Genomic DNA, 27,577 nt, shown 5'->3' with positions numbered 1-27,577 from the left:
AGTCAATACCATAGACAGATACAGCCACAGTAGGGGTTGAATAATTTAGTGGCAGCTGGCAGGCGCCAGTGGCGGCTGCAGTGGTTGCCGGGTTTTTCTGCCAGTTAGCTTCACCCAGCAGGTAGTCTGGTGGGTGCCAGTGGCAGTTTTACGGGTAGTTAGTGGAGTGGCAGCTAGTCTGGCGGGTGTCAGTGGCAGTTTTACTGGCAGCTTGTGGAATGGCAGCTTTTAGTGGCAGCTGCCAGACTAAAGTGGTGGCTCCAGTCGCTGTTGTGTTTTCCTGCCAGATTTTTTAGTTGCAGCTGGCAGGAGCTAGTGACGACTTTGTGAAAAAGATGCACAAGAAGCTTCCATGTGATGTAATATGTTAAGTTCATTTAACGATTTTTATCATTTCCAATTATTTCAGCCTTGTAAAATGGTTCCATCTTAGAAGAAATGTAGGCTGAATAGGAAAAGTTGTCTAATAATTAACAGCAGGCTGTAGCTACTATTGCGTTACCGTGTTTGTGATTACAACATGAAAAGCATTTATTTTATCAAACCATCTAGCTATCTGGCTAAGTGTTTGTCATGTGTTGGTCATGTTGGTTATCCAACAACATCATCTTGTGATTGTCTTGTGGTTAATAAATTAAACCGGAATGAGAACTGCATTTTTGACAGTCATAGGCTACATTATCTTTCCAAAGTGAAGCAATGGAGTGTTTTCCCTTGCCTGTTGTGGCAGCTTTACCCCATAAGATGGAGCCAGAGGTTTGCTACGTCACATGCGTCATTGTCTGTGTGGCAATGCACGGAAGTCTGGAGTTTCTGATCGGTCCCTTCAGTAGCCTACCAAATAAATTGTCTACCAGAGCATGTTACGTTAGTAGCCATCGACAACTTTTGTGATTGGTATGATGTGCTGACTGCCTCGTCATTTCTGCGGGCAACTGTCACTGTTTGGCTACTATGGGGAGTTGCAACGCTGGCAACAGATTCATCCTTAGAGGCTACTATTTTTTGTATGATATCAGAATACAGAGAAACACGAAATTGCTATAGTTCTATATTAAGACTTCATTAGAATTTGCATAAATTTATCACTGTCAGACGCTGTGACACACCCCTGAGTGGACAGAAGAGCTGGACACAGGGAGATAGATGAATTCTGGTTTTCACTGGCAATTTATTTTTGTATGTATAGAAGGAGAGAGAGCAGTTTACCATACGTGAAAAATAAATCAATGGAAAAGGCTTCTCCTATCCCTCTCACAGGTTCTAGGTAAAAATAAAAAAAATTTAACAAAGGCAAAATAAATTAACAAAAACCAACAGCTTTTCAGCCCACTTCACATTTATTCATGCACGCTCACGAACGCACACTTCTAAACCCTGGACTGATCCGTAATGTTATTCAGGTATGTGTATCTACTTAACCAGTAGACATGGTCCTCTGATTTCCTCAATTCTCTCTCACAAACTGAGCCCTGCCACTCCTCTGCCGCCAGAATGCAGCCGGGGTGCATTCGGCTAGGCTGATACCACCCCCTCCCGGGAAAAGAAATTAGCACAAGTGTTTGCAGACACTAGCCAACGGATTAGTTGGAAATTAAACGACTGGATGGCCAGATACCACCGGGTAATCTTGGAGTTGGTGTCCTTCATTCTGTGCAGCCATTGGAGGGGGGCATGATCAGAATAAAGGACAAAGGGCTTTCCCAAGAGGTAGTACCACAGCCCATTTAATGGCGAGACCATCCTTTTCAATGGTACTGTACCGACTCTCCCTAAGCCTACGGCTGATGTAGAGCACCGGTTGCTCCTCCCCATCCATCTCCTGGGACAACACTGCCCCCAGTCCTCTGTCTGAGGCATCGGCCTGCAAGAGAAAAGGTTTATAAAAGTAATCAAAAAAGGCTAATCAAAAAAGGACCGCTACACAAGCATGCTTTAATCTTCAGAAATTCCGCCTGGCACTGCTTTGTCCACTGGGCCCGATTGGGAGCTCCCTTTTGAGTGAAGTCGGTCAATGGACTCACAAGACTAGAGAAGTCTGGAATAAACCTGCAATAATAGTTGCTAATCCGAAGAATGACCTCAATTGTTTTTTAGACTTTGGTCAGGGACAAGCAGCTATAGCAGCGATTTTATCCAGTAACGGGCTGACTCGTCCCCACCCCAAGAGGAATCCCAGATACTGCACCTCCCTCCTCCCAATTGCACACATCCCAGGGCTTGTCATGAGTCCCGCCCTATGCAACGTCTTCAGGACGGCCCGCAAATGCTGCATATGCCTCGGCCAATTGTTACTGTGGATGATAATGTCATCCAAATATGCTGCAGCATATGCAGCATGTGGTCTTAATAGTCAGTTCATCAGTCGCTGGAAGGTAGTGGGTGCCCCATGCAAACCAAATGGAAGAGTGACAAATTGGTGTAAATTGAGTGGAGAAAGCTGATTTTTCTTTGACGCCGGAGACAAGGGAATCTGCCAGTAGCCTTTGGTTAAATCCAGTGTCGAAAAAAAATGAGCAGTGCCTAACGATCCAGCGGCTCGTCCACCCGAGGCATAGGGTAGGCGGAAAATTTCTAAACTGTGTTTAGCTTCGTTTAGGTAATCCACGCAGAAACAAACCGCCCCACCTGGCTTAGGAACAAGCACGATGGGGCTACACCAATCGCTGTGAGATTCCTTAGTTACTCCCACGTCTAGCATTTTGCCAAATTCCTCCTGAACCAAATTCTTTTAATGTTCAGGCAGTCGATGCGGACAACTTTTTACTACAGTGCCCAGGGGGGGTATTATGTGGTGTTCGATAAGATTCGTTCTTCCTGGTAGGGGTGAAAACATATCAAACTGTTGCTGCTATTGAGCTACCTCTTTCTGCTGCTCCGGAGTCAGATGGCTATCAACTGAGACCGGGTGATCTTTGTTCAAATTAGGAATTTCCGGTCCCAACTCGTCTGACATGACTTCTTGGTGTACCAAGCGGAGCAGGATTTACCTCTCTCCACAGTTTTTGTAGATTGAGATGGTAGATCTGACGTGACCCACCCCTATCAGACCGAATAACTTCATAATCTACATCCCCAATTCACCGTGTGACCTCAAAAGGTCCTTGCCACTTAGCAATTCATTTAGATGCAGATGACGGGAGTAACACCAGGACTTGTCACTCGCTTTAAATGTTCGCAACTGAACTCCCATATTTGTATTTCCATCTTTGTCGTTCTTGAGCCTGGAGCAAATGCGCATGTGTAATTTGACCCAGTGAATGTAGCTTTGCTTGCGGGTCCAGAAAGAACTTTGTTTTTACGATGGCTTGGACTCTCCTCTCAAGTTTTCTTTAACTGGTCCAAAATACCATGGGGCCTTCGCCCGTGCAACAATTCAATTCAATACATTGATTGAACATTTCCTGTGATCACTGTCTAAATGTGGTTGTTCTGCATAGGATTCTGGGGAAGCTGGAATTCTTGAATAGTGGCAGGTGCTATATTATTTTGGATTTACATCATATTTTTAGTAATGGTTCCTCAATGTAAATTGGCCATTATTTATTTAAATATGTATGAGATTGAAAACCATGTCTTGGTCAGGTGCATTTTTCATTAGTCTTGCCAAGCGATGTGCACTGGAATTGTATGCATATCCTCTTTAGCACAGATGAACATTTCCCAGGGCAAAATGAAAAGCAAATTCTGTTATGGTTCATGTAACAGTTCTCTCTCGCTCTAATGCATTAGTTCATGGAACCTTACTGATAAGTGCTACCACAGTGTAGTATCTTTTTCCTTTACATCTTTTTAGGAATAGCTACAATGTATAAGCACTGACAGAAAACTATCATTAAATATAAAGGAATAGTTTTCCTCTATCAGAAATACCTAACAATTTCCCAACTATAGTGACTGATGTGTGGGTTAACATATGATCATGTAAATTTTGAGATTTCACAGTCAACATCAAATTTTATTTATCAGAATTCCAGTGGGTCAAATGTTCTCACACACCAAGTTGACTGTCTCTTTAAACACTCTGGAAGATTCCAGAAATTGATGTAATAACTTTTTAGAAGCTTCTGATTGGCCAATTGTCGTAATTAGGAGCTAATTGGCACCTGTGGCTCTATTTAAGGGCCTACCTTTAGAGCCACTGCATTTTTGTCCTTGATACCATGGGAAAACTCAGCAAAGCAAGCAACTCAGCAAAGACCTCAGAAAATAAATTGTGGACCTCCACAAGTCTGGTTCCTCCTCCAATTTCTAAACAAATGAAGGTACCACAAGCATCTGTACAAACAATTGTATGCAAATATAAAAATCTTGGGACCACACAGACACTGCATCGTTCAGGAAGGAGGCACAAATTAATTCCCAGGGCTGAATTAACTTTGGTCCGAAAGGTTCAACTGAATCCCAAGACAACAACAAAAGAACTGGTGAAGGAGTTGGAGGCATTAGGTACCAAAGTATCTACATCCACAATTAAAATAATCCTACATCGCCACGGCCTGAAAGGCTGTCGAGCAAAGAAGAAGCGTCTACTCCAAGACCAGTATAAAAAAGCCCAAGTGAAGTTTGCAGCTGATCACCAGGGTGAAGACCTCACCTTTTGGAGGAGTGTTCTCTGGTCAAATTAAACAAAAATTGAACTGTTTGGCCATAATGATCAGCGCTATGTATGGAGGAAAAACGGTGAGGCTTTTAATCCGAAGAACACCATCCCAACTGTGAAGCATGGGGGTGGCAGCATCAGGTGTTTTGCTGGAAAAGGGACTGGCGCACTTCAGAAAATATGTGGCATCATGAGGAAGGAGGATTATCTAGAAATACTGAAGCATATCTCCAAAGCTGTAACAAAATGGCTTAAAGACAACTAAGTGAAAATACTGGAGTGGCCATCACAAAACCCTGACCTGAATCCCATAGAAAATTTGTGGACTGAAAAAATTGAGTTTGAATGCCTTTAGCCTAGGTGTATGTAAATTTTTGGCCTCAACTGTATATTCATAATTTAGGAAAAATTAAGTGCCCCAAATGCAATTGTCTAGGCAAAAAAGCAAAAATGAATTTGCTCTTTTTTATTTTGCAATGACATACTGAGAGATTACAAATATACAGCAGGTTAAACTATACATGTCCTGGATCAAAAACTCCTTGACCACAAGTGTGTCAAATCTAAGGGTAGATAAGCAGAACTACTAAAGGTTTATGAATCAAAAAGTAAGAAGAGTACCCAGTGTCTCCAAATCTATCCAAAATGTCTAAATTATGCATTTCTGTAAATCAGAACATAATCATGTATTTCATTACAAATCAACTGTTTTGACTCAATAAACTCACTGTTGCATCATTTTCAAGTGGGAATTACAAGCTTCCCATCAGTACAGTGGCTTAAAATATCTAGGGGTCCTGAAACATATCCAAAATCTGTCAAAAAATGAATAAAATGATTTTTGTCCATTATAAAGCACATACATGTGCCCCTTATGAAGGTTTAAGGTGAAACATTGATATCAGATTAAAAAAAATAATGCAAAAACATTATCACACTACGTGGTACAGTACCTACATGTGTAATCATTAACTGTCATATGTTTTTCTGTACTCTACATTATGTGATGCTTTCTTGTACGGGGGTGGGACGGCATTAAAACAGTATTCAACCGTCCACCATGTTTTGGCAATGTTCCAGTTGAGGTCACATCCAGTGTATTAAACAAAAATACTACTTAGCAAACCGACAAGCACTTACGGTACTGTGTGAAATATCATCATTATAAAATACCTATTTAAAGACACTCAATTTCAAAAATAATGTATATAACGGAAATATTTTCAGCAGCAACACTTACATTTGGACAATGAAATCTTATCGGTGTTCAGTAGATAGAGACAGGGACAGAATGAATGCTGTCATTCCCCACTTCTAACTTAGAAAATAGTATATCAGCTAGGTCTATCAGCAAACATATGCCTTAGCCATGCTCAGAATTTCTAAAGAATAATCATATTTTCCAAGAAATGAAAAAAGTCATTGATAAAATTTTGCCAGGTGCAGTGTCTTTTACTGCTGCCACAAACTGAATGTGTAATGCAGCTATAATGAGACAAAACCTTTTGTTACACTGAGCTATAAAACGATATTCCAAAAGTAAAATTAGACATTATATAGATATTATACATTGTATAGATATTATACATTGTTAGAAAGCTTATTCTGTCACCTATTGGATTGATTAATTGTCTATCAAGCCAGATTGTACTACAAAGGATGACAACACTTGAGGTTTTACGCATGGGTTTTTTGGAAGGTACCCAGGCATCACAAATGAGCGTTTATTTCACAAAAGGATTTTCCAAGACAATATATGACTACTCTGTCTTGAAAGGAACATCTCTACGCGTAAAACCAATGGTAAGGTTTTGTATTTATTCCATATTTAGTCGCAAATATTGACAGTAGAATGACATGGTATCATTTTTGAAAAATTTGTCGTTTATTTCAGTTTTCAGTGAACAGAAATTTTTCACAGCTGTACTGGCATACCTTTGGCTATTGTTGGCTTTATCTTGTTGCTACGACGGAATACAAATTTTTAGTCGTAAAAGAATGTTTTCATGCATGTCCAGACAGACACTATTGTCCAGTGTGTCATGCATGGGGGGTGTACTTACAGATGAGACTGCAGGGAAGGGATGTTTGGTAAATGTGCAACCAGCGCGACAATGGTGGCGCTGCGAAACTCCATATTCGGCATAGTCGTCCTGAATCGTCTACTAATAAAGCTGTTTTCAACTCATAATTTGGTTGCAGGAGCACAGAATGTCTGAATTAAGTAATCTAGGCACGCCGGCGTGCCGACCACTAGGGGCTTTGCGTGAAGTGGTTAAGGGCTGTGGTCATTGTAGTTATTTCAGTTAGAAACCTTGAAAAGTGCCAAATTCTCAGAATGGGGCATGCATCCCAAGGCACCAACTCAGCAGGATGGCATACCTGCCATCCCAATATAACAGTTCAGAACCATTAACTTATTCACAAATGTGGTCACCCACAAATCCGGCCCTGTACTGCACAGCCATGTTAAGGAGGTTTTGTTGTGTTGCTCAGCTGAAGGTGAAACAGACGGGAGTGAACATCCAGAAGTTTGTCCCGGGGCTGCAGACTATGGATATCAAGCTGGATGAGTACTTCAGGATCGTTCACCCTCAGATAACCTTCAACATTGACAGCATCAGGAAGTTCATCAACAGCCAGTTTGTGCTGAAGACACGACGTGAGATGGTCCCACAGTCCTCCCAAAGCAAGTCCTTGCTCAAACTGAGAGGTATGTGCAAATTTCACTCACACCTTCAGTTCAGTCTGTTACTTCTACTAGTGTAAAACACTCAACCGGTATATGGGGCCTGCCATTTGCAAATGAACATACCCATCTCATTGGATCATGTTACTGTGGACCTGTGAAACTGATATGTTGGCAAGTACTTACATTTTGTGGGTTTAAGTTTACATGACAACCAAGTATATTTTTGCTCAAGTATGTTAAGAAATAAATTAATTGAAATGTCAAGTATCTTCTTTAACTTATGCTTTAGTATACTTTAAAGTTGAATGATTTAAAAATACACAAACTTCTATTTACTTTCCAAAAAGTGTATTTTAAGAGGATGTCACGGGTCGATGTTTGGTAAACCCAAATGCAGACTCAAACAGCAGAGTTGCAAAACTTCCGTAGGAGATATTTAGTGCAACTGTACACAGTACAGCAGGTAGTCTCGTAGTCAGTTCGTGCAAAAGATCAAAACCAGAAAAATCCACCAGGGCAAAAGTACCAAAACAGTAGGCAAAATCAAAGTCTAAAAACAGGCGAAGGTCAAAAACGGGAAATCAACAAAGCAAACACAGCAGGCAGAAATCAGTAGTCGGGAAACAGGCAAGCTCAAGCGCAAGACAAACTGACAGGAGAAAACTGCTGGAAAAGCACTGTAAACAGAGGCACAATCTGGCACCGAATAGCAGGGGGAACAGAGAATATATACTATGTGAACCAGGTGAGTGAAATTGAGAGATAATTGAACAGAGCGTGAGAATGCAAACAGGGAGCAGGTGAATTAAATGAGAGCGATTAACCAGTGCATGAGAATGTGGCCAGAACAGGTGAGAATGATCAGCTCAGGGGCGAGAGATTTAGAGGAAACCACGCCCATACTACAAACCAAATCAAAGATCGTGCAGGAGAGAAACAGATAATCAACTAGAAAGTGAAGTGACAACAGAAACATAACACAATACATGAAATGAAAAACAAGCTTTTTGTATTCGTTAACTACTTCAAGTATGCTATTGATCCACTTAAGTATACTTGTTTTTTGCTTGGGGCCATAGAATAGGTACACATAATTTTTCACATCATTATACCTCTGATATTCTTTGTTCTCGATTTCTGTGAATGACTATTCATGTAAATTCAAATTTGAATGTCATTCAAAGCATCAAAGTTTAGCCGTGTGATGACTCTACTCGAGTATCTAAGACTGTGCCAAGATGGTCTTGAAAACTGCTTCTCCTACATGACTTGGCAGACTATCACGTCATTTTACTGAGATGTTTGAGCTTATATTCTGTCAAGATAATTGTGCCCTTCAAAAAAAGTGGTGTGATTTGTGATTCCTTTAGGGCAGATGGTGTGGATGGAGTCTCTGGGGTGCATGATATATCTGTGTTCACCCAAACTACGCAGCCTGGAGGAGATGCAGGAAAGGGGCCTGCACATTGCGGACATCGCACAGCATGACACTACACGTGACCTAATACTGCTCAACCAGCAGCGTTTGGCAGAGATTGAGTTGTCCAATCAGCTAGAGCGCAAGAAGGAGGAGCTAAGAATTCTCTCCCGCAACTTAGAGGTGGAAAAGAAGAAGACAGAGACATTGCTCTATGCCATGCTCCCTCATCATGTGGCCAACCAGCTCAAGGAGGGCAAGAAGGTGGAATCAGGTACAGCATCCCCTGGTAGCAGTTTCCTCAAACAGGGGTTCTCAAAATGTTGTGTCTAAAATGGCCACTCTGTGGCTGAGTTGCTCTAAACAACAATTAAAGGGTGAACTCTTGATACTTTTTTAGAACGCCTACTTCAGTGCAGTGGCAATTGCAAATAGAAGCATTATATTGTGGATCTTTATAATAGATACAGCCCTTTAATATGATGTGAAGATTTTATAATTATAATGATCTCAGTATTACCAATCTCTCCATCTACAGGCGAGTTCAAGGTGTGCACCATCCTGTTCAGTGATGTAGTGACCTTCACCAATATCTGTGCAGCCTGTGAACCAATCCAGATCGTAAACATGCTCAACTTGATGTACTCTAAATTTGACCGGCTGACCAGTGTTCATGATGTGTACAAGGTAAGGCTGAGCAAGTACAAGCTGGGATCAGGATTCAGTTTGAACAGGTAAACTGACTTACCAATCATCATCACGTATCACTCGCTTCACTGCCTTGAATTTATGTGAGTAATTCAAAATTAGTGCGCTTATTAAAGCTAAATCTTTGTGATTTTATGCAGACTACGGTTCTAGAAAATGGAAAATAGTTGGTATAAATACATATAAAAGGAAATATATTATGCTGTTGGGGAAGTGTGGATCAGTTTAAAATGGCAAGTTCTGAATCCAGTTTTAACAGCTAACACCCTCACATGTTTGGGCCTCAAAATGCAGAACACAAGTGCATCAACAGTTAAAACTCCTCACTTATCCAGCATATAAAACAGATTTTAAGACATTTGTTAATTTACCGTTAGCAAAATAACCTGCCCTTCTTAGTGACTGTTGCTATATACAGCAAAAGAAGCTGGAGTCAGCTTCGATCATCCGCTTGAGTGAATTACTGGGGAAAAAAAATTACAAATGGTTTTTGGAAGTAAAATCCAGTATCTTTGAAAAGAAGTTAGGCTTGATACAATTGTAAATAATGTATAAACAGGAAAAACATCAAACTGTAGAAAGAGAGAAATCTGATTATGCATCATTTTAACAGGGCTGTTTGTCATATTGTAGAAGTCAAACTCCTTATCTACATCCACAGGGCTGGGGAAGGTTTCATGAAGTCTTCCATTGATTAAGTGCTGGAAATGATTATCTGCCATTAGCTACCAAATAGCGATTGGAATAGCAATGCTATTGCAAGGTTTGCAAAAAAGTAGCCCAAGAAGCACTCACTAATGTTAGCCATGCTTCTACAGTTAGTTTGACCTAACAGTGTAGCATAAATGCCCTGTTGTGGGAGATTGAACCTACTTAGCATAAGCGTGTGCAATATCTACCTTTTCCGGCAGCTGTATTTATACTTACAGCTGGATCGAGAAGTGGCATTGCCCACCCAAATTTCTTCTCTGCCCACCCAATTGGTCAACTTTATTCTGCGTCATTTGAATCTGTCAATCACGTTTATTTCATTCGCCCAGTCAGAATTTCTTGATTTCTGATTTGCTGGTTGGACAGAATAAATAACGAAGATGCCTTAACTCCGATATCATTCTGCGGAGCATTTGTAGTCGCCTGTGACAGTGGAGGAGGAATATGAGCTCATTGTTATTAAAGCTTATTCTTGTTAAAATGTATCTTATTGTTGCTGTAGTTTGTTGTAGTGTTGTGTTGAATAAGGATCTTTGCTAGTAGTTGTTTAGTTTACTAGATAAATAGCTAGCTAGCTAGCTAACGTTACTGTTAGCTAGCAAGCACACTAGAACAGTATTTAACATTTGACAGTTTGCTAATGTTGATATCAGCGCTCAGTATAAATAAAGTTTTATTCTACCCCCAGAAGTCAGTATTTTGAGGCTCAAGTAAGTGCTAGTGCTCACACCTCTGATAGTTCTCTATTAAATTCTCTCTATTCCTCATGTGCAAATAATTTTGAATAATTTTGGGTGCAACTGTATGTAGAGTGGTAATGTTTAAGAATAGACAAATCAGTCGTACATTAAAACTAGGAAAACAGTTCAACACTGTAGTATAGCCCACTGTGTGAAAAGGTGCCCACCCAAAATTTGTAATTGCCCCCTTAATCTGAGCAGTCTAGATCCGGGCCTGTTTATACTTCCTTTCATATCTATCTTATCTTTTCTTATTTTAGTTTATTATTTCTTATGTTCCTTTACTAAGTTTTAATGTCTTTTGTAGTACTGTGCAGACAAGCAGTGGGAAATGCCTAAAAATGAGAGCAGTTGTATAACATTTAACTTGCACAAAAATAAATAAAAAAAATTAATTAATGATTCAACTAATTAAAAAATCAAGCACTTAAAGGGACATTTCACTTTGGTATAGCACAAGCAATTTTTTGGAGCTTACCCCATTCTAATTTCATAGCATGAATGTTGGCAACATCAGCTGTACCTGTTAACCGTTAACGGCATCATAGTTCCTCCCGGTTGTCTGGCACCCAATTCATTCACTTTCGGGACCTCACCGAAAGGAATAGCTTTAAGCACAAACTAACTACAAAAAAGTTTTGTTACCTTGACTAATCAACATATCTTTGAGCAAGATAACATATTTGCATGGGTGCGTGCCCTGAAAAATCAAACTGCTGTTTGTATACAGTGTAGCCCATCTGAAATTAGTTTCTGTGATTTATAGCTAACCTAAACCTCAAAACAGTTTATCAGCTCAAAAACAAAATCTTATTCATCTGTTAACCTCTGTAGTTAGTTTGTGCAATAAAATGATTAATTTAAAATGATCTATTATAGGTTATAACTGAGTGAGACATGAAAACGAAATTCACATACTGAATTCACATTGTAGGCTATCGTGCTACCGTGGATAAACTGACAATAAATTAACTCAAACCAAGATATACAAGGAAAGGGGTTTTAATGATATTATTAAAACAACAACAAAAGACCACTGACACTGTAGGTAAAGCACTAACACAGCATGATGAATAAAATGTGCTTGAATTAAATTCTAAGCTCCAATAAAATTTCAAATGCATACATTCCAGTTGGTTCACCTCACAGTATAATTCGGCACATTACTTTGTTCACATGGTCAATGCATCTGTTGCAGAATTCTGTGGTCAGAGCTCCCCCCTCCCCCACCAGACTATAGGGAGGATGTTGACTGTCTACCGTGGTAGGAACAACAGAATGACCGACACATTGAGAAAATCACTCAAAACATGATCGAAAATAATTTTGCACATATTGTCAGGGTTCTGTCTTCCCCCTGTGTTGTTTCTCTGTTGGGCCGCCAGATGGCGGCACCTCGGTTTTGTGTTCTGTTAATTGTTTTATTGGTTCTCGTTATCCCATTATTAGTTGCGTTTTGTCTCGTGTTCCCCTCCCTCTCTGTGGCTTGATTGCTCATTGTGCCCTCCTGTGTCTCGTCTGCGTCGCTCCTATTTAAGTCTCCCTCTCCCTCACTCAGGCCCTGGATCCTTTTGTTTCTGTACCAGTTTGTGGTTTGTTTTCCGTTTTGCTACCTGCCTGCCTGCCTTGCCTGTTTGTTTCTGTACGTGTTTTGCCTGCCTGTTGCCTGTTGCTTGTTGCCCGCTGCTTGTTGCCCGCTCTGTTCTCTCTGTTTTTGGATTTTTGGTTTTCCCGCAATCTTTGAGTTTTTCCCTTTGTTTGTTATTAGCGCCCTGCGAGGCTTTCTGTTCCCTTTGTTCCCTGTGCTTAGTATTAAAGTCTTTTGGTTTTCCCCATTTCTGGACTTTTGGGTTTTCACTCTGCGCTTGGGTCCATTCCCGCACCCGCTCCTGACACATACTGTACTTACAGTACTTACTCTGCCTACATTTTATCATTTCTCAATGTGCTTGAAATATGCCTTGATAAACTTTAGTGTCAAATTAGTTTTAAATGTTCTATTTGGCTTGATATATTGCTATTCATTTATTCATTTTTCTTAATTAGATCATGAGCGCGACTACATACATGATTATCTATATCTCTTCAAGCAGTAGATGGCTTAATATAACTCTCTTCATCAATTTCTTTGACTCAAAACACAAGCTCCATTTCAAACACTGGCTGAATTAAAAATTGCTACTCATAGCCTACACATATGACAGAGTGCATTGTGTGAGCGAAGCTGAATATCATAATGAGTGGTAGCCTATAGATTGTACTGCTCAGCACAAAAGCTGACAGTCTGTGATCCCTGGCTTACACACAGAAAATCACAGCTACAAAAACATTTTGCACAATCATTCGCAATGAAACATTTTTCAATGGGAAATAAGCATTTTTGCATAGTCCATTCCTGTACATGTTAGTGAAATTCAAAGAACAAGATACACCTATCAATTTTATTTGTATAGCGCTTTGTACAGAGAACTGTCACAAAGACACTTCACAGAGTAGCAAGGCAAGAGACAGAGCAAACACCAGGCCTGCACCCCCAAATAACAAGTACATAAGAAAAAAAACTACCAGTGGGAAAAACCCCTCAAACAGCAACGAGAAAAAACTCTCCAATGGGAAGAAATTTCAAGAGGAACCCGGCTATAGAGGGGGAGCCCATCCTCCACTGGCCAGGCAGGTGTAAAGTGGCAGACAGCAAATAAAATGGGTTAAGCAGGTTACAGCTGAGGTGAAAGCTAAGAGGAACAATAGAAGACCAAATGGTATAGTTCAGAATAGTGCAGTTTAGAGGGGCCAGATGATGGATCTGGAGCTCCAGACAGCATCAATACATGGGCTTGACCATGGACAGGACTGGAGCGATCCTGTGGATTAAGGCCGAGGAAACAGGCTGGAGCGGTCTTTGAACTCAGGGTAAGATAAAGGGCAGGAGCCCCATGGAAAGAGAAACAGAGAAGGTAAGGTTAAGGCCAGCTTGATATGACACATAGGCTATGCTATTCCACAAATGAAAGTAAAGATTTTAGGTTTATCCAAAAAAAAAAAACATATTTTCAGTGTACGCTATGGCTACTCAAACTCAATTTTTAAAACATCAAAGACCTCTTTGATATGGGTAAAACCAAATGCATGTGAACAGGCCCATTCATAAAGCGCAATCAAACTGGGAGCATTGAGGACACCAGCCTAAAATAGGCCTACACCGATCAGCCACAACATTAAAACCACTTGCATAATATTGTGTAGGTTCCACTCGTGCCACCAAAACAGCTCTGACCCATCGAGAGTTTTTAAAATCATGTAGAAATAATTCACCCTCTAACAATATCTTAGCTTTTTATAGCCCTGTAGCAAGTAATGTAATAAACTACCAATAGTGTAATAACTCCCAATAATGTAATCCATTTAAAAATTTTTATGTAATAAAAACCAATAATGTAATAAGTAGTATTAGGAGTAGTAGTAGTGTACTTTATTGATCCCCGGGGGGAATTTGCACTGTTGCAGCATCAAAGACAGCAAAGTAACACAATCAGATACAAATTTGCAGTAGATACAAATATATGCAGAAATCCAAATATACCAGAGGACACCTTCAGAGGTGGAGTCAATGCCTCAACGAGTCAGAGCTGTTTTGGCGGCACAAGGGGGACCTACATAATATTAGGTAGGTGGTTTTAATGTTCTGGCTGATCGGTGTAGTTACGAATGTGGTTGGGTTGGAACACTCTTATGTAACATTAATTTCTGGGAAACCTGCAGGCTATGTGTACCCACCTTGCTGGCAGGTCACAGAACTCCAAGAATCACTTATCTTTCTTCAGAGCCAGTGGTTACTGTCCATCTGAGTTACACCTCCAATTGCTCATTTGAAAAACGAAAGGAACTTGTGTTGCATTGGGTGAATGGAGATCTTCAATTTCACTTGCTTTCTTGCAAATATTGGAGCATATAAAAATGTATTAGAAATTGTTTCTATGGACTCCTGCAGCAAGAAGCTCTTTGGTTCGAATCCAGGCCTGGACCTTTTTAACCCCTTAGCGCACAAGCCAAGTTTTGCCAATCCTTGCCCATTTAGGGGGTACCCTATTTAAAGCTTTATAACTCTAGATGTGAACACCACAGAGACTTGAAAAATGGCTTAAATGAAGCAAGACATTTGTACAATTTACAATACTAATGCAGATTAATTTAGATTCATAATTTTGGAAGAAATAAAGTACGACAAATGCAATTGTTTTGACAAAAATCAAAAACAAATTAGCACTTTTTAAGTTTGCAGTGAAATACTGAGAGATTGCATATATACAGCTGGTTAAACTATACATGTGCTAGATCAAAAACTTCTTGACCACTAGTTCATAAAATCTAAGGGTGGATATGTAGAACTACTATAGATGTATGAAGCAAAAACTAAGCAGTGTACTCAGCGCCTCCAAATCTATTCAAAATGTCTAAATTATGCATTGCTGTAAATCACAACACATTCATGTATTTCACTACAAATCAACTGTTTTGACTCAAGAAAATCACTGCTGCATAATTTTCAAGTGGGAATTAAAAGCTTTCAGTCAGTAGTCAGTGGTCTAAAATATCTAGGGGTCCAGAAACATATCCAAAACCGCTCCATAATTGAATAAAATGCTTTTTGTCCATTGTAAAGCATATAAATGAACCCCTTATTAAGGTTTAAGATGAAACATTGCTATCAGATTAAAAAAAATAATGCAAAAATATTGTCACACAATGCGGTACAGTATCTAAATGTGTAATAATTAACTCTTGTGTGTATTTCTATACTCTGTACTCTCGTATGTTTTCTTGTATGGGGATGGGACGACATGAAAACAATTTTCAACCGTCCACCACGTTTTGGCAATATTCCAGCTCTCGCATCATCACTGTTGCATGTTTCAGAAAAACTATTACACTACCATCTAACGCTTACATTACAGTGTGAAATATCCACATTATATAACACCACTAACCTATTTAAAGAGACTCAATTTAAAAAATAACGCATATAACCGAAATATTTTGAGCAGTAATACTTACATAGCAATGATGAAATCTCATACATGTTCAGTAGATGGAGACAGACAGTATCAATGATACTGTTCTATTCGCTTCTGTTTTGCTCCAGAAAACGATGTCAGCAAACATATGGCTTAGCTATGTCAAGAAGTCCTCAATAATAATAGTATTTCCAAGAAATTACAAAATATCATTGACCATGTTTCGTTAGGTGCAGCGTTTTGCCAACGTAGAGTGAATGCGATGCTAAGAATATTTTATGTTACGCTGACCTATAAAACGCTATTCCAAAAGCAGAATTAGACATGTTATACATCATTAGAAAGCTTATACTCTCACCTACTGAATAAATGAATTGTCAATCAACCCAGACTGTACTAAAAGGGCGACGACGCCATAAACAACAGGTGTGGTATTACCCACAGCTATTTTGGAAGATACCCAGGCGTCACAAATGCACGTATATTTCCCAAACGGATTGTCCAAGACAATATATGACCAGGCAGTCTCAAAAGGGACATCTCTACACGTAAAACCAACAGTAAGGTTGTATATTTATTCAATATTTAGTCCCAGATATTGACTGTAGAATGACATGGTATCATTAAAAACTTTGTCTCGTTTATTTCGTTATTCAGTGAGCAGCGTTTTCACTGCTGTATAGGCATATCTTTGGGCTATTGTCAGGTTTATCTTGTTGCTATGACGGAATATGATTTTTTTAGTGGTGAAAGAATATTTCTATGAATGCCAAGATAGACAATATTGTCCATTATGTCAAGGGTGTGGGGTGCTTTGTAGATGAGACTGCAGGGAGGGGGTGTGTGTTAAATGAACGACCAGAGCGACAACAGTAAGGCTGCGAAACTTAGTTTTCGGCATAGTTGTCGTGTATCGTCTACTAATGAAAGTAAAACAACGCGTTTCTGTTTTTAACTCACACTTTGGTTGCTGTAGCACCGAATGTTTGAGTTTAGTAATCTCCGCACACCGGCGTGCCGATCACTATGGGCTTCGCGCAAAGACGTTAAGCTGCTTCCCATCTTAAAATATGGCAATGTGCAGGCCTGTTATCCCAAACTTCCTTGTACCTTTTTTGGTACCTTTCTGGAGGAGTATCAGAATTTTGTTCTTACAATAGGCATGTGTTACTGGTTGCCAGATTCAGACAGTAGTGTGAATTCAGTCCTCTTTGGAAACATATAAAACAAGCTTGTCAGAAAGGTGAGACTATTCTGGGTGACTTCAATTACCCAGCCATTACTTTGGAATTGGTGAAAAGACAAGGAAAAAGTGAGGAAGAATTTGTAGATGTTATAAATGACCTTTTTTTGGCACAGTGTGTCAGTCAGCCTACAAGAGTGAAATCAATTCTGGATTTGGTGCTATGTAATGATCCCAACAAAATTGTTTGCATAGAGGTAATCGAGGCATTTGGGCTTAGCGATAATTCTGCAGTTACACTACCGGTCAAAAGTTTTAGAACACCTTCATTTTTCCAGTTTTATTGAAATTTAAGCAGTTCAAGTCCAGTGAATGGCCTGAAATGGTACCAAAGGTAAGCGGTGAACTGCAATTAATTAAAAATTTAGGTTACCAAAAACTGAAGAATAATGTAAATTTCAAAGTTATAAAAAAGGTCTTTTTCAGGGAACAAGTTATAGGTTAACAACTTACAGCTTTTCTGAAGCAATGGAAGTGAATTAAGCCTTGAAAGTTGATGCAAACAATTCCTACAGGTGTCCCAACTTCTGCTGATTACTTATAAACCCTCTGTCTGTATAAAATTAGTGTTGGAACAGTCTGTGTTACTACACCCTCTGAAGCATTATTTGGACAATATTGCAATGCAAGAAGTAGGATATTGCTATCATAATGGCGAGAAAAAGGCAATTAACAAAGGAAGAAACACAGACCATTATAACCCTTAAAAGTGTAGGGCTTTTCTTTAGAGAAATTGCAAAGAATGCCAATGTGTCAGTGAGTACAGTTTCCTACACCATCAAAAGGCACTTAGAAACTGGAGACACTCTGACAGGAAGCGGTCCGGCAGACCCAAAGCCACAACAGAATCAGAATTCAAGTTTCTGAGAGTCAACATCTTGCGTGATAGGCATGACAGTAACACAGAATGTTTGAATTGAGCAATCTACACACACCGACATGCCGGGGGTTAAGACTAGGAATTGGAGGACATCCAGTTGAGGCCAAAAGTTTACGTAGACCGAGGCTAAAGAAATTCAAACTCAATTTTTCACAGTGTCATGTTACCATTACATTTCCTGTGTTAAGTCAATTAGGGTATCTACTTTATTTCCATTAGAGTTCATTTCAAAATAATAGCTAAGAGACAGATTTATTTAAGCTTTTATGTATATCAGATTTTCAGTGGGTCAACATTTTACATACACTTTGTTCCTGACAGAACTGGTGTGACTCAGTCAGGTTTGTGGACCTCCTTGCTCGGACATGCTTTTTCAGTTTAGTCCACAACTTTTCTATGGGATTCAGGTCAGGGCTTTGTTATGGCCACTCAAATACTTTCACTTTGTTGTCTCTAAACCATTTTGTTACACTTTGGAGGTATGCTTAGGATCACTGTCCTGCTGGAAGATGCAGTTGCGACCAAGTTTTAACTTTCAAGATAATCCTCCTTCCTCATGATGCCATCTATTTTCTGAAGTGCACCAATCCCTTTTCCAGCAAAACACCATACAACATGATGCTACCACCCCCATGCTTCACAGTTGGGATGGGGTTCTTCGGATTAAAAGCCTCACCCTTTTTCCTCCATACATAGTGCTGATCATTATGGCCAAGCAGTTCAATTTTAGTTTAATCTGACCAGAGAATACTCCTCCAAAAGGCTAGGTCTTCATCCTGGTAATCACCTGCAAACTTCATTCTGGCTTTTTTTCTGCCGATCTTGGAGTCAGGGCTTCTTCCTTGTGCGACAGCCTTTCAGGCCATGGCGATATAGGATTCTCTTAATGGTGGATGTAGGTACTTTGGTACTTGTTGCCTCTAACTCCTTCACCAGTTCCTTTGTTGTTGTCTTGAGGTTCAGTCAAAACTTTCGAACCAAATTTAGTTCAGCTCCGGGAATTAATTTGTGCCTCTTTCCTGAATGATGCAGTGTCTGTGTGGTCCCAAGATTTTTATATTTGCATACAATTCTTTGTACAGATGCTTGTGGTACCTTCAGTTTTTTGGAAATTGCTCCTAAAGAGGAACTGGTTTTGTGGAGGTCCACAGTTTTTTTTCTGAGGTCTTGGCTGAGTTTCTTGGATTTCCCCATGGTATCAAGGGCAAAAAAGCAGTGGCTCTAAAGGTAGGCTCTTAACCTCTTAGCGCAAAGCCGCTAGTGGTCGGCATGCCGGCATTTCAAGATTGCTGAACTCAGATATTCAGTGCTACTGCAACCAAAGTATGAGTTAAAAACAGAAACGCTTTGTTTTTGTTTCATTAGTAGATGATATACAACAACTGTGCCAAATACGGAGTTTCTCAGCACCACCATTGTTGCTCTGGTCGTTCATTTAACATGCACCCCCTTCCTGCAGTCCCATCTGCAACTACACCCCCTACCCATGACATAATGGACAATACTGTCTATCTGGGCATTCATAAATATATTCTTTCACCACACAAAAATTGTATTCCGTCATAGCAACAAGATAAACCTGACATTAGCCCTTAGGTGCGCCAATACAGCAGTGAAAACGCTGCTCACTGAATGACGAAATAAACGAGACAAAGTTTTAAAAAATGATACCATGTCATTCTACAGTCAATATCTGGGACTAAATATTGAATAAATATACAAGCTTACCATTGGTTTTTATGTGTAGAGATGTCCCTTTTGCGATTGAGTGGTCATATATTGTCTTGGACAATCCGTTTATGAAATATACGCGCATTTGTGATGCCTGAGTACCTTCCAAAATAGCCGTGCGTGATACCACGTGTTGTTTATGGTGTTATCCCCCTTTTTAGTACAGTCTGGCTTTTTTGTAATTTCTTGGAAAATACTATTATTATTGAGGACTTCTGGGCATAGCTAAGCCATATGTTTGCTGATAGACCTATCTGACATAGTTTTCTGGAGCAAAACAGAAGTGGGTAGAACTGTCATTGAGTTACTGTCTCTGTCTCTATCTACTGAAAATAGATCAAATTTAATCATTGCTAAGTAAGTATTATTGCTCAAAATATTTTGGTTATATACGTTATTTTTGAAATTGAGTGTCTTTAAATAGGTTAGTGGTATTATATAATGTGGATATTTCACACTGTGATGTAAGCGTTAGTTAGTAGTGTAATAGTTTTTGTGATGCATGCAACAGTGATGACGAGTGTTGGAACATTGCCAAAACGTGGTGGACGGTTGAAAATAGTTTTCATATCGTCCCATCCCCATACAAGAAAACATGAGCGTACAGAGTATAGAAATACATACAAGAGTTAATTATTACACTTTTAGGTACTGTACAGCATTGTGTGACAATATTTTTGCATTATGTTTAAATCTGATATCAATGTTTCATCTTAAACCTTAATAAGGGGCTCATTTATATGCTTTGCAATGGACAAAAAGCATTATATTCCTTTTTTGAGAGATTTGGATATGTTTCTGGACCCCTAGCTATTTTAGACCACTGTACTGACAGAAAGCTTGTAATTACCACTTGAAAATGTTGCAACAGTGAGTTTCTTGAGTAAAAACAGTTGATTTGTAGTGAAATACGTTAAATTGTTGTGATTTACAGCAATGCATAATTTAGACATTTTGGGTAGATCTGGAGACGCTGGGTACACTGCTTAGTTTTTGATTCATAGATCTTTAGTAGTTCTACATATCCACCCTTAGATTTTATGAACTCTAAAATATGTAGGGGTCCAGAAACATATCCAAAATGAATAAAATGCTTTTTGTCCATTATAAGGCATATAAATGTGGCCCTTGAAGGTTTAATATGAAACATTGATATCAGATTAAAATATAATTCAAAAACATTGTCACACAATGTGGGAGAGTAACTAAATGTGCAATCATTAACTCTTGTATGTTTTTCTGTACACTACAGTATGTAATGTTTTCTTATATGAGGATGGGATGACATTGAAACAGTTTTCAACCTTACACCACATTTCGGCTATGCTCCAGCACAGGTCACATCTGGTGCTTGAAACAGAAACCCTACTCAGCTAACGACATAGCTACCAAGGAACGCTTATGTTACGGTGTGAAATATCCTCATTATAAAATACCACTAACCTATTTAAAAGCACTCAATTTCAGAAATGACGTATATAACTGAAATATTTTGAGTAGTAACACTTACATATGGACAATGAAGTCTTATTTGTGTTCAGTAGATAGAGACAGGGACAAAAAATCAATGCTGCCAGAAAACAGTATATCAGCTAGGTCTATCAGCAAACATATGCCTTAGCCATGCTCAGAAGTTCTCAAGAATAATCATATTTTCCAAGAAATGATGAAAGTAATAAACTCCTCTACGTGCAGTGTCTTTTTCGTCTACCTCAGAGTGAATGTGTAAGGAGGCGATTATGAGAGCAAACTTACGGTTACGCTGAGCTACAAAACGCTATTCCAAGAGTAAAATTAGACATATAATACATTGTTAGAAAGCTTATTCTGTCAGCAAACCATCTGATGTTCTCATATTTTCCATTGGTGGCAACAGTTACCATGAATGGATTTCGTGTTCATTATAGCCAAGACCTATGACTGATACATACAGAATGTTACATCTTAAACCGATAAATATTGACTGAAATACAGGGTAAAACGTCGGTTTTTTCAATATTTCGACTGGGTTTTTTTAATGGAGGAAATTAACACATACAGCTAAAAAACAGGTTCTAAGCTTCATTTTGATGTTTGGGTTGCGGGGGTTTGAAAGAAAATCCAGCTGCCACACCAGGCTTGTGTCTCGCTAGCTCCCGCACCTCCTCCTCGATGCGAGAGTTTTCCTGAGTGATAGCCGGGAATGGTCAGCTCTTCAACCCTCTGCCTGCTGTGTGCTGACTCGGTGGGGGCGACTACAGAATATATCACTACAGAATATATCACTTTTCAATAATGTGTAGTAAATGAAACGACTAGTTAGTGAAATCAAAGTCCTATGTTGCAAACAGAATGGGCATTTTTATCTAGTGGCCATCCACAATTTTTTATTTCACCTGTATTTCAAGAGGCAAGTCATTAAGAACAAATTCTTATTTACAATGGTGACCTGACAAGCGACAAAGGCCACTTAAGGGAAGGGAAGGTGGGCTAGAAGATAAAAGCATGTTAAAAGCACAAAATACATCAATAATAACAAACTAAACAAAGGCACAATGACATGAATCAATTTGAAGAAACATAATGGCTGACGCACAGAACGTATTTATTAAATGTTTTGCAGCGCAGTGGCTCAAAGTTTGTTCTCTCTTTCTCTCTCTCTCTCTCTCTCTCTCTCTCTCTCTCAATTTCAATTCAATTCAATAATGCTTTATTGGCATGACTGCATATAGCAATATTGCCAAAGCAATTCACAATACAATTAAACATTTAACAATAACGAATAAGACACGATTAATACGATAAATTAACAAACAAATAAATAACCAGAGCCAAACCTACAGACAATCTACAAGTTAAATGACAAACACTAATAAGGACAATAATAAAAATAAAGACTACTAATAATACAGATACAGATGGTGCCTCACTGGTTGTCCCTCATTTTGTGACAGGAGGCCACATATCTTGCAGCCAATGCCACACATTCTTTCTTCTCCCCGAGTATGTAGGGGAGTTTTTCAAGATTATTGTTTTAGAGAATTTAGGTGAAATTGTTCCAATTTTAGAAAATACATTTTTTCTTATGTCCTCATATTTTGTGCATTCTGTGAGGAAGTGCAGCTCTGTCTCCACTGCCCCCTGATCGCAGTGGGAGCACAGCCTGTCCTCTCTGGGCAGCCAGGTCTGCCTATGACGGCCGGTCTCTATGGCCAGGCTGTGCTCACTGAGTCTGTACATTGTCAATGCTTTTCTCAATTTGTTATCAGTCACCATGGTCAAATATTCTGCCATGGTGTACGGTCTTTTTACGGCCAAATAGCATTCAAGCTTGCGTTGAGCTTTTGTGGTTTCGTGCCAATATGTGATATAGTTTTCTTTTTCTTTCATCATAATTTGGTTTGGTCTAATTGTTTGAAATGGTGTATGGCTGCCCCGAGGCTGATTGGTGTTAGTAGTGTTAGTATCTGTGAGTGAACTCAGCCTCAGGACCAGCAGGCTGAGGGGGTTCCTTTCTATGTTCAGCTCTTGGCAGTGCAGGGCTTTATAATGATATGATTTGGGGTCGCTCATTTTTTATGTTTCCAGAATTTGATGCCTCTTTTTTTGATGTTTATTAGTAGAGGATATTGGCCTAATTCTGCCCTGCATGCATTGTTTGGAGTTTTCCTCTGTACCTGGAGGATACTTTTACAGAGTTCAGCATGCGGGGTCTCAATTGGACGTTTGTCCCATTTAACAAAATCACATTGTGTGAGCGGGCCCCATACCTGACTGCCATAAAGTGCAATTGGTTTGATCACTGATTCTAATATTTTGAGCCAGATCCTAATTGGAATTTTGATTTTAATTGATTTTTTGATGGCATAGAAAGCCCTTCTTGCTTTCTCTTTCATTCATGGCCAAGCTGAAATTTCCTGTGGAACTGATTCTTAAGCCTAAATAAGTATAATTAGTTGTTGATTCTATGGTATGCTTTCCTAGGGTGAAATTGTGAGTGATTCCCTGAGATCTGGACCCTTTTTTTGGACTAATACTTTAGTTTTCTTTTGATTAACTGTCAGGGCCCAGGTCTGATGGAAATCTTCTAAAAGAGCCGGGTTCTGCTGTAAACCCTCTTTTGTGGGCGACAGCAGAACCAGGTCATCTGCGTACAGAAGACATTTAATTTCTGTGTCATGCAGAGTGAGGCCAGGTGCTGCAGATTGCTCCAGTAATTTTGCCGATTCGTTAATATAAATGTTGAATAGGGTAGGACTCAAACTGCAACCCTGTCTCACTCCACGCCCCTGAGTAAAGAAATCTGTTTGTTTTCTTCCAATTTTGACTGCACATTTGCTATTTGTGTACATTGACTTTGACATCATAAAATTTTCCCCCTACACCACTTTCAATAAGTTTAAAGAATAAACCTTCATGCCAAATGGAATCAAATGCTTTCTGGAAATCAACAAAGCAAGCAAAAATTTTGGGTTTTTTTTGGTTCACATATTTATCGACTAGGGTGTGCAGGGTGAAAATCCAATTTGACTTTTACTCAGGACATTGTGCTTAATAAGGAAGTCTATGATTCTTGTATTTAAAATACTGCAAAATACATTCCCCAGATTACTGTTAACACAAATGCCTCGGTAGTTGTTAGGGTCAAATTTATCTCCACTCTTGAAAATAGGGGTTATGAGTCCTTGGTTCCAGATTTCAGGGAAATGACCCACACTCAGAACAAAATTTAACAGTTTTAGAATTGCTAATCTAAATTTACTATCTGTGTGTTTCAGCATCTTATTTAAGATGCCATCTGCCCCACAGGCTTTTTTTCATTGCAAGGGCTTAAATTTTTAAAACTAAAAGTTCTGATTCGGTAATTTCATAATCTGATTCTGATTATCTTTAATGATTTTTTCAAGGTTGTTCAGTTTTTCACATATTTGGTTTTGTTCTGGATTCTTTATTGTCTTACTATGTAATTGTTCAAAATGATTCTTCCTTAGTTCTCAATTTTGGATGGCCAATTCATCATGTTGTGGTTTGTTTAAAGATTTCCAATTGTCCCAGAAGTTATTTGACTCAATTGATTCTTCAATTATATTTAGTTGGTTTTGGACGTGCTGTTCGTTTTTGGTTCTGAGTGTGTTTTTATATTGTTTTAGTGTTTCACAATAACGAAGGCGTAGCTCCTGACTTTCTGGATGTCTGTGTTTTTGTTTGGATAAATGTCTGAGAGTTTTTCTTATATTTTTTCAATCTGAATCAAATCATTTTTCTTTTTTAAAATTATTTTTCAATGACTTCTTTGTCAGATTTGATATAGATGCCAAATTGTCAAATATGTTGTTCATGTGGTTTACAGCAAGGTTTACTCCTTCTTTATTGTGAGGGTATGTGTAGACCAGAAAGGAATCCAAGAGAGATTGGATTTTGGATTTGCCAATTGCTTTCTGGTATTCTTCTGTGCTGTTTTGCAATATTGAGGTCAGCTGCATAGCTAGCGAACAATAGAGCTGTCAGACCAGGGGTACCTCTCTCAACCAACGTTTGACTGGGGGAATTTTGTAAATTACTTTGTAATTCTTTAACTACTTCTTCCATTTTGTATTTTGTCATGCACATTTTCACGCTTTTCTCAGTGTTCCTGTAATATGCCTTGATACATTTTCCCTTAGCCTATATAACAAAACCGCCATAATTTAGAAATACAAACGTTGCAATTGATTCAGTTGCATGCTTTATTTCAAGAAAATAGTTTTGCAATATATGGTTTTCGTAACCCAACAAGTGTTTTATCCAAGCAACCAGTTCATAATTGACTTCAGTGTCCCTCAGGCAGGGGTGATGGTGGGGTTCATGCAGTTCAGAATAAAATGAGAAAGTATGTTTTCATTTATAAAAACATTTTTCCTATGTTTGAAACTTGATTTGACTGTTTACCTCAGTGTTAAAAATGTGTTTAATGGATATTAACATATAGGTCATTGTTTGTTAAATACAGCTTTAAAAAGCAAATGACCTGTTATTAAACTGGACAGTTATTGATGCCATTGTAAAACCATAACTTTAATGCTTGAAAATCACAACAATAGGCCTATTTCACAAGATGGCGACCAAAACCGGATGTAGGGATAGTTTCCGGTTACCGTTGCTACGGACGCAAGTCCATTTCTGACAGCGAAAAATTGAGCCTAAACAGCGACGTATTCTCACAGTCCCTAATATCTCTGCCAAAGTTCACTATGTCCGATGTTATCCGCATTGTCGAAGCATTGCCAGTGAACGTTAAGCGGTCTAAACTAGACAAGGGCTATAAATTCTTTTTTGAGAAGTTTATATTCGGATATGAAAGTATAACGTTAGCTCTGGTTCGCCAGAAAGCTAAGTAGCTAGTTTGCTAACCACAGCACGTTAGCCGATTAAAGAGATATTTCACTTCGACATAACATAAATTAATTTCTGGAGGCGACTCCATTGTGTTTTCGTAGCGTGAAGCAACATCTGGTGTCCATTAACAGCTTCTGTTCCTCTCGGTTGTCCCGAAAATGAATGAATAGGGAGCCTGACAACTGTGAGGAAAAGCGGTTCTGTTAACGTTGACGGTCAGCAGGGGAGGCAAAGCTATGTAAGTACAATGTGTTAGGCTCCACAAAATTACTTATGTTATACTGAAGTGAAATATCTCTGAACTGAGTTTTGTACTACCGTTACTATTTTGTGACATGTTGTTTGTGCTGTACTTGTTCTAATAAAGATTTATATTGCTTGTCAAATTGCCTGTGTAATGTCGGTGTTCAGTTCACTACCGAGCTGTTTATTTTCATCGCTGATAAAAACTACCCACACATTTTTAAATCAGCTGATATATCTTAAGTAGGCTTGTCGCGATGTCCATCAATACATTTTCTAATTACAATTAACAACTAAAATAAACGTGCATCTGCAGTTTCAACATTGAATATGCAAATATGTGCTTGCTAACAAGCTAGCTGGCTAAAACGTAATTTGCTAATCATAACATAAAATATAGCTAGCTAACTGATTTTATGACATTCTTGAGTAACAGGTACCACATGACTGAAACTGCGTTAGTTCTCAATGAATGATAAAAAAACAAAAAAAACAAAAAAACAAAGGAGTTGGCAGGGGACTCAGACATTTAGACCCAAATATATGTGAGGAGAAAAGTTTAATATCATCGAGTGTAATCTTATTCACAAAGCAGTAGCTAACTAGCTAGCTATCGTAATGAGTTAGTTTGTCAGTTTGCAACATTATGACAGTCATGCTACCTAGCAAGTTTTTTTCTTATTTTGGAGTACATCTGTGGGAAAGCTGTGAAAGGGAAAATAAATTATTTTTCGAACTGGGGAACGCTACAAAACAAAAAAGCTCTTCGTCGTTGCCATTGTTTTGGTGGCTGTTAAGATAACCAGAAATGAGAGACCCCTACATCTGGTTTACATACCCGGAAATGTGAAATAGGCCTATAGCAGTGACTGTGATTATAATAGCATTTTATACCTTCAACTTCCTTATACCTTTAACTTCCAAGTTAAACCCCACCCACTTCCAGTTTACACCACTTTTATCTGAATACAAATTATTTTGTTTGTTGAAGAAATACAGATACAAATAGTGACACCTCCCTCCACCCCTAATATATTCATACAGTGCAGACACATGAGAAATAAAAGGAAAAACCAAAATAAAGTGTCTTAGTTAGGTTTTGGGGCACCACAAGAACAGCCCCCAGAACAGTTTCAATGTGCCTTGGCTTAGATTCTGCAAGTTTCTGGAAATCTACTGGAGGGATGAACACCATTCTTTCAAAAGATATTTGCTCATTTGGTGTTTTGATGGTGGTGGTGGA

General features: G+C 38.9%; 1 protein-coding gene across 1 annotated transcript in view; it reads left to right on the top strand.

Annotated features, from left to right (window-relative positions):
• gucy1b2 (guanylate cyclase 1, soluble, beta 2) overlaps nt 1-27,577 on the top strand; it is a 104,605-nt gene that overhangs the window by 49,274 nt on the left and 27,754 nt on the right. Inside the window, exons 9-11 of the mRNA XM_064329908.1 lie at nt 7,100-7,316; nt 8,666-8,986; nt 9,251-9,399. Coding sequence (XP_064185978.1) covers nt 7,100-7,316; nt 8,666-8,986; nt 9,251-9,399 — 687 coding nt within the window. The remainder of the gene's footprint in view (nt 1-7,099; nt 7,317-8,665; nt 8,987-9,250; nt 9,400-27,577) is intronic.

The sequence above is a fragment of the Anguilla rostrata genome, chromosome 3, assembly GCF_018555375.3.
Source record: "Anguilla rostrata isolate EN2019 chromosome 3, ASM1855537v3, whole genome shotgun sequence".
In the NCBI taxonomy this organism is placed as follows: Eukaryota; Metazoa; Chordata; class Actinopteri; order Anguilliformes; family Anguillidae; genus Anguilla; species Anguilla rostrata.
This window is presented reverse-complemented; position numbering and strand designations above follow the sequence as displayed.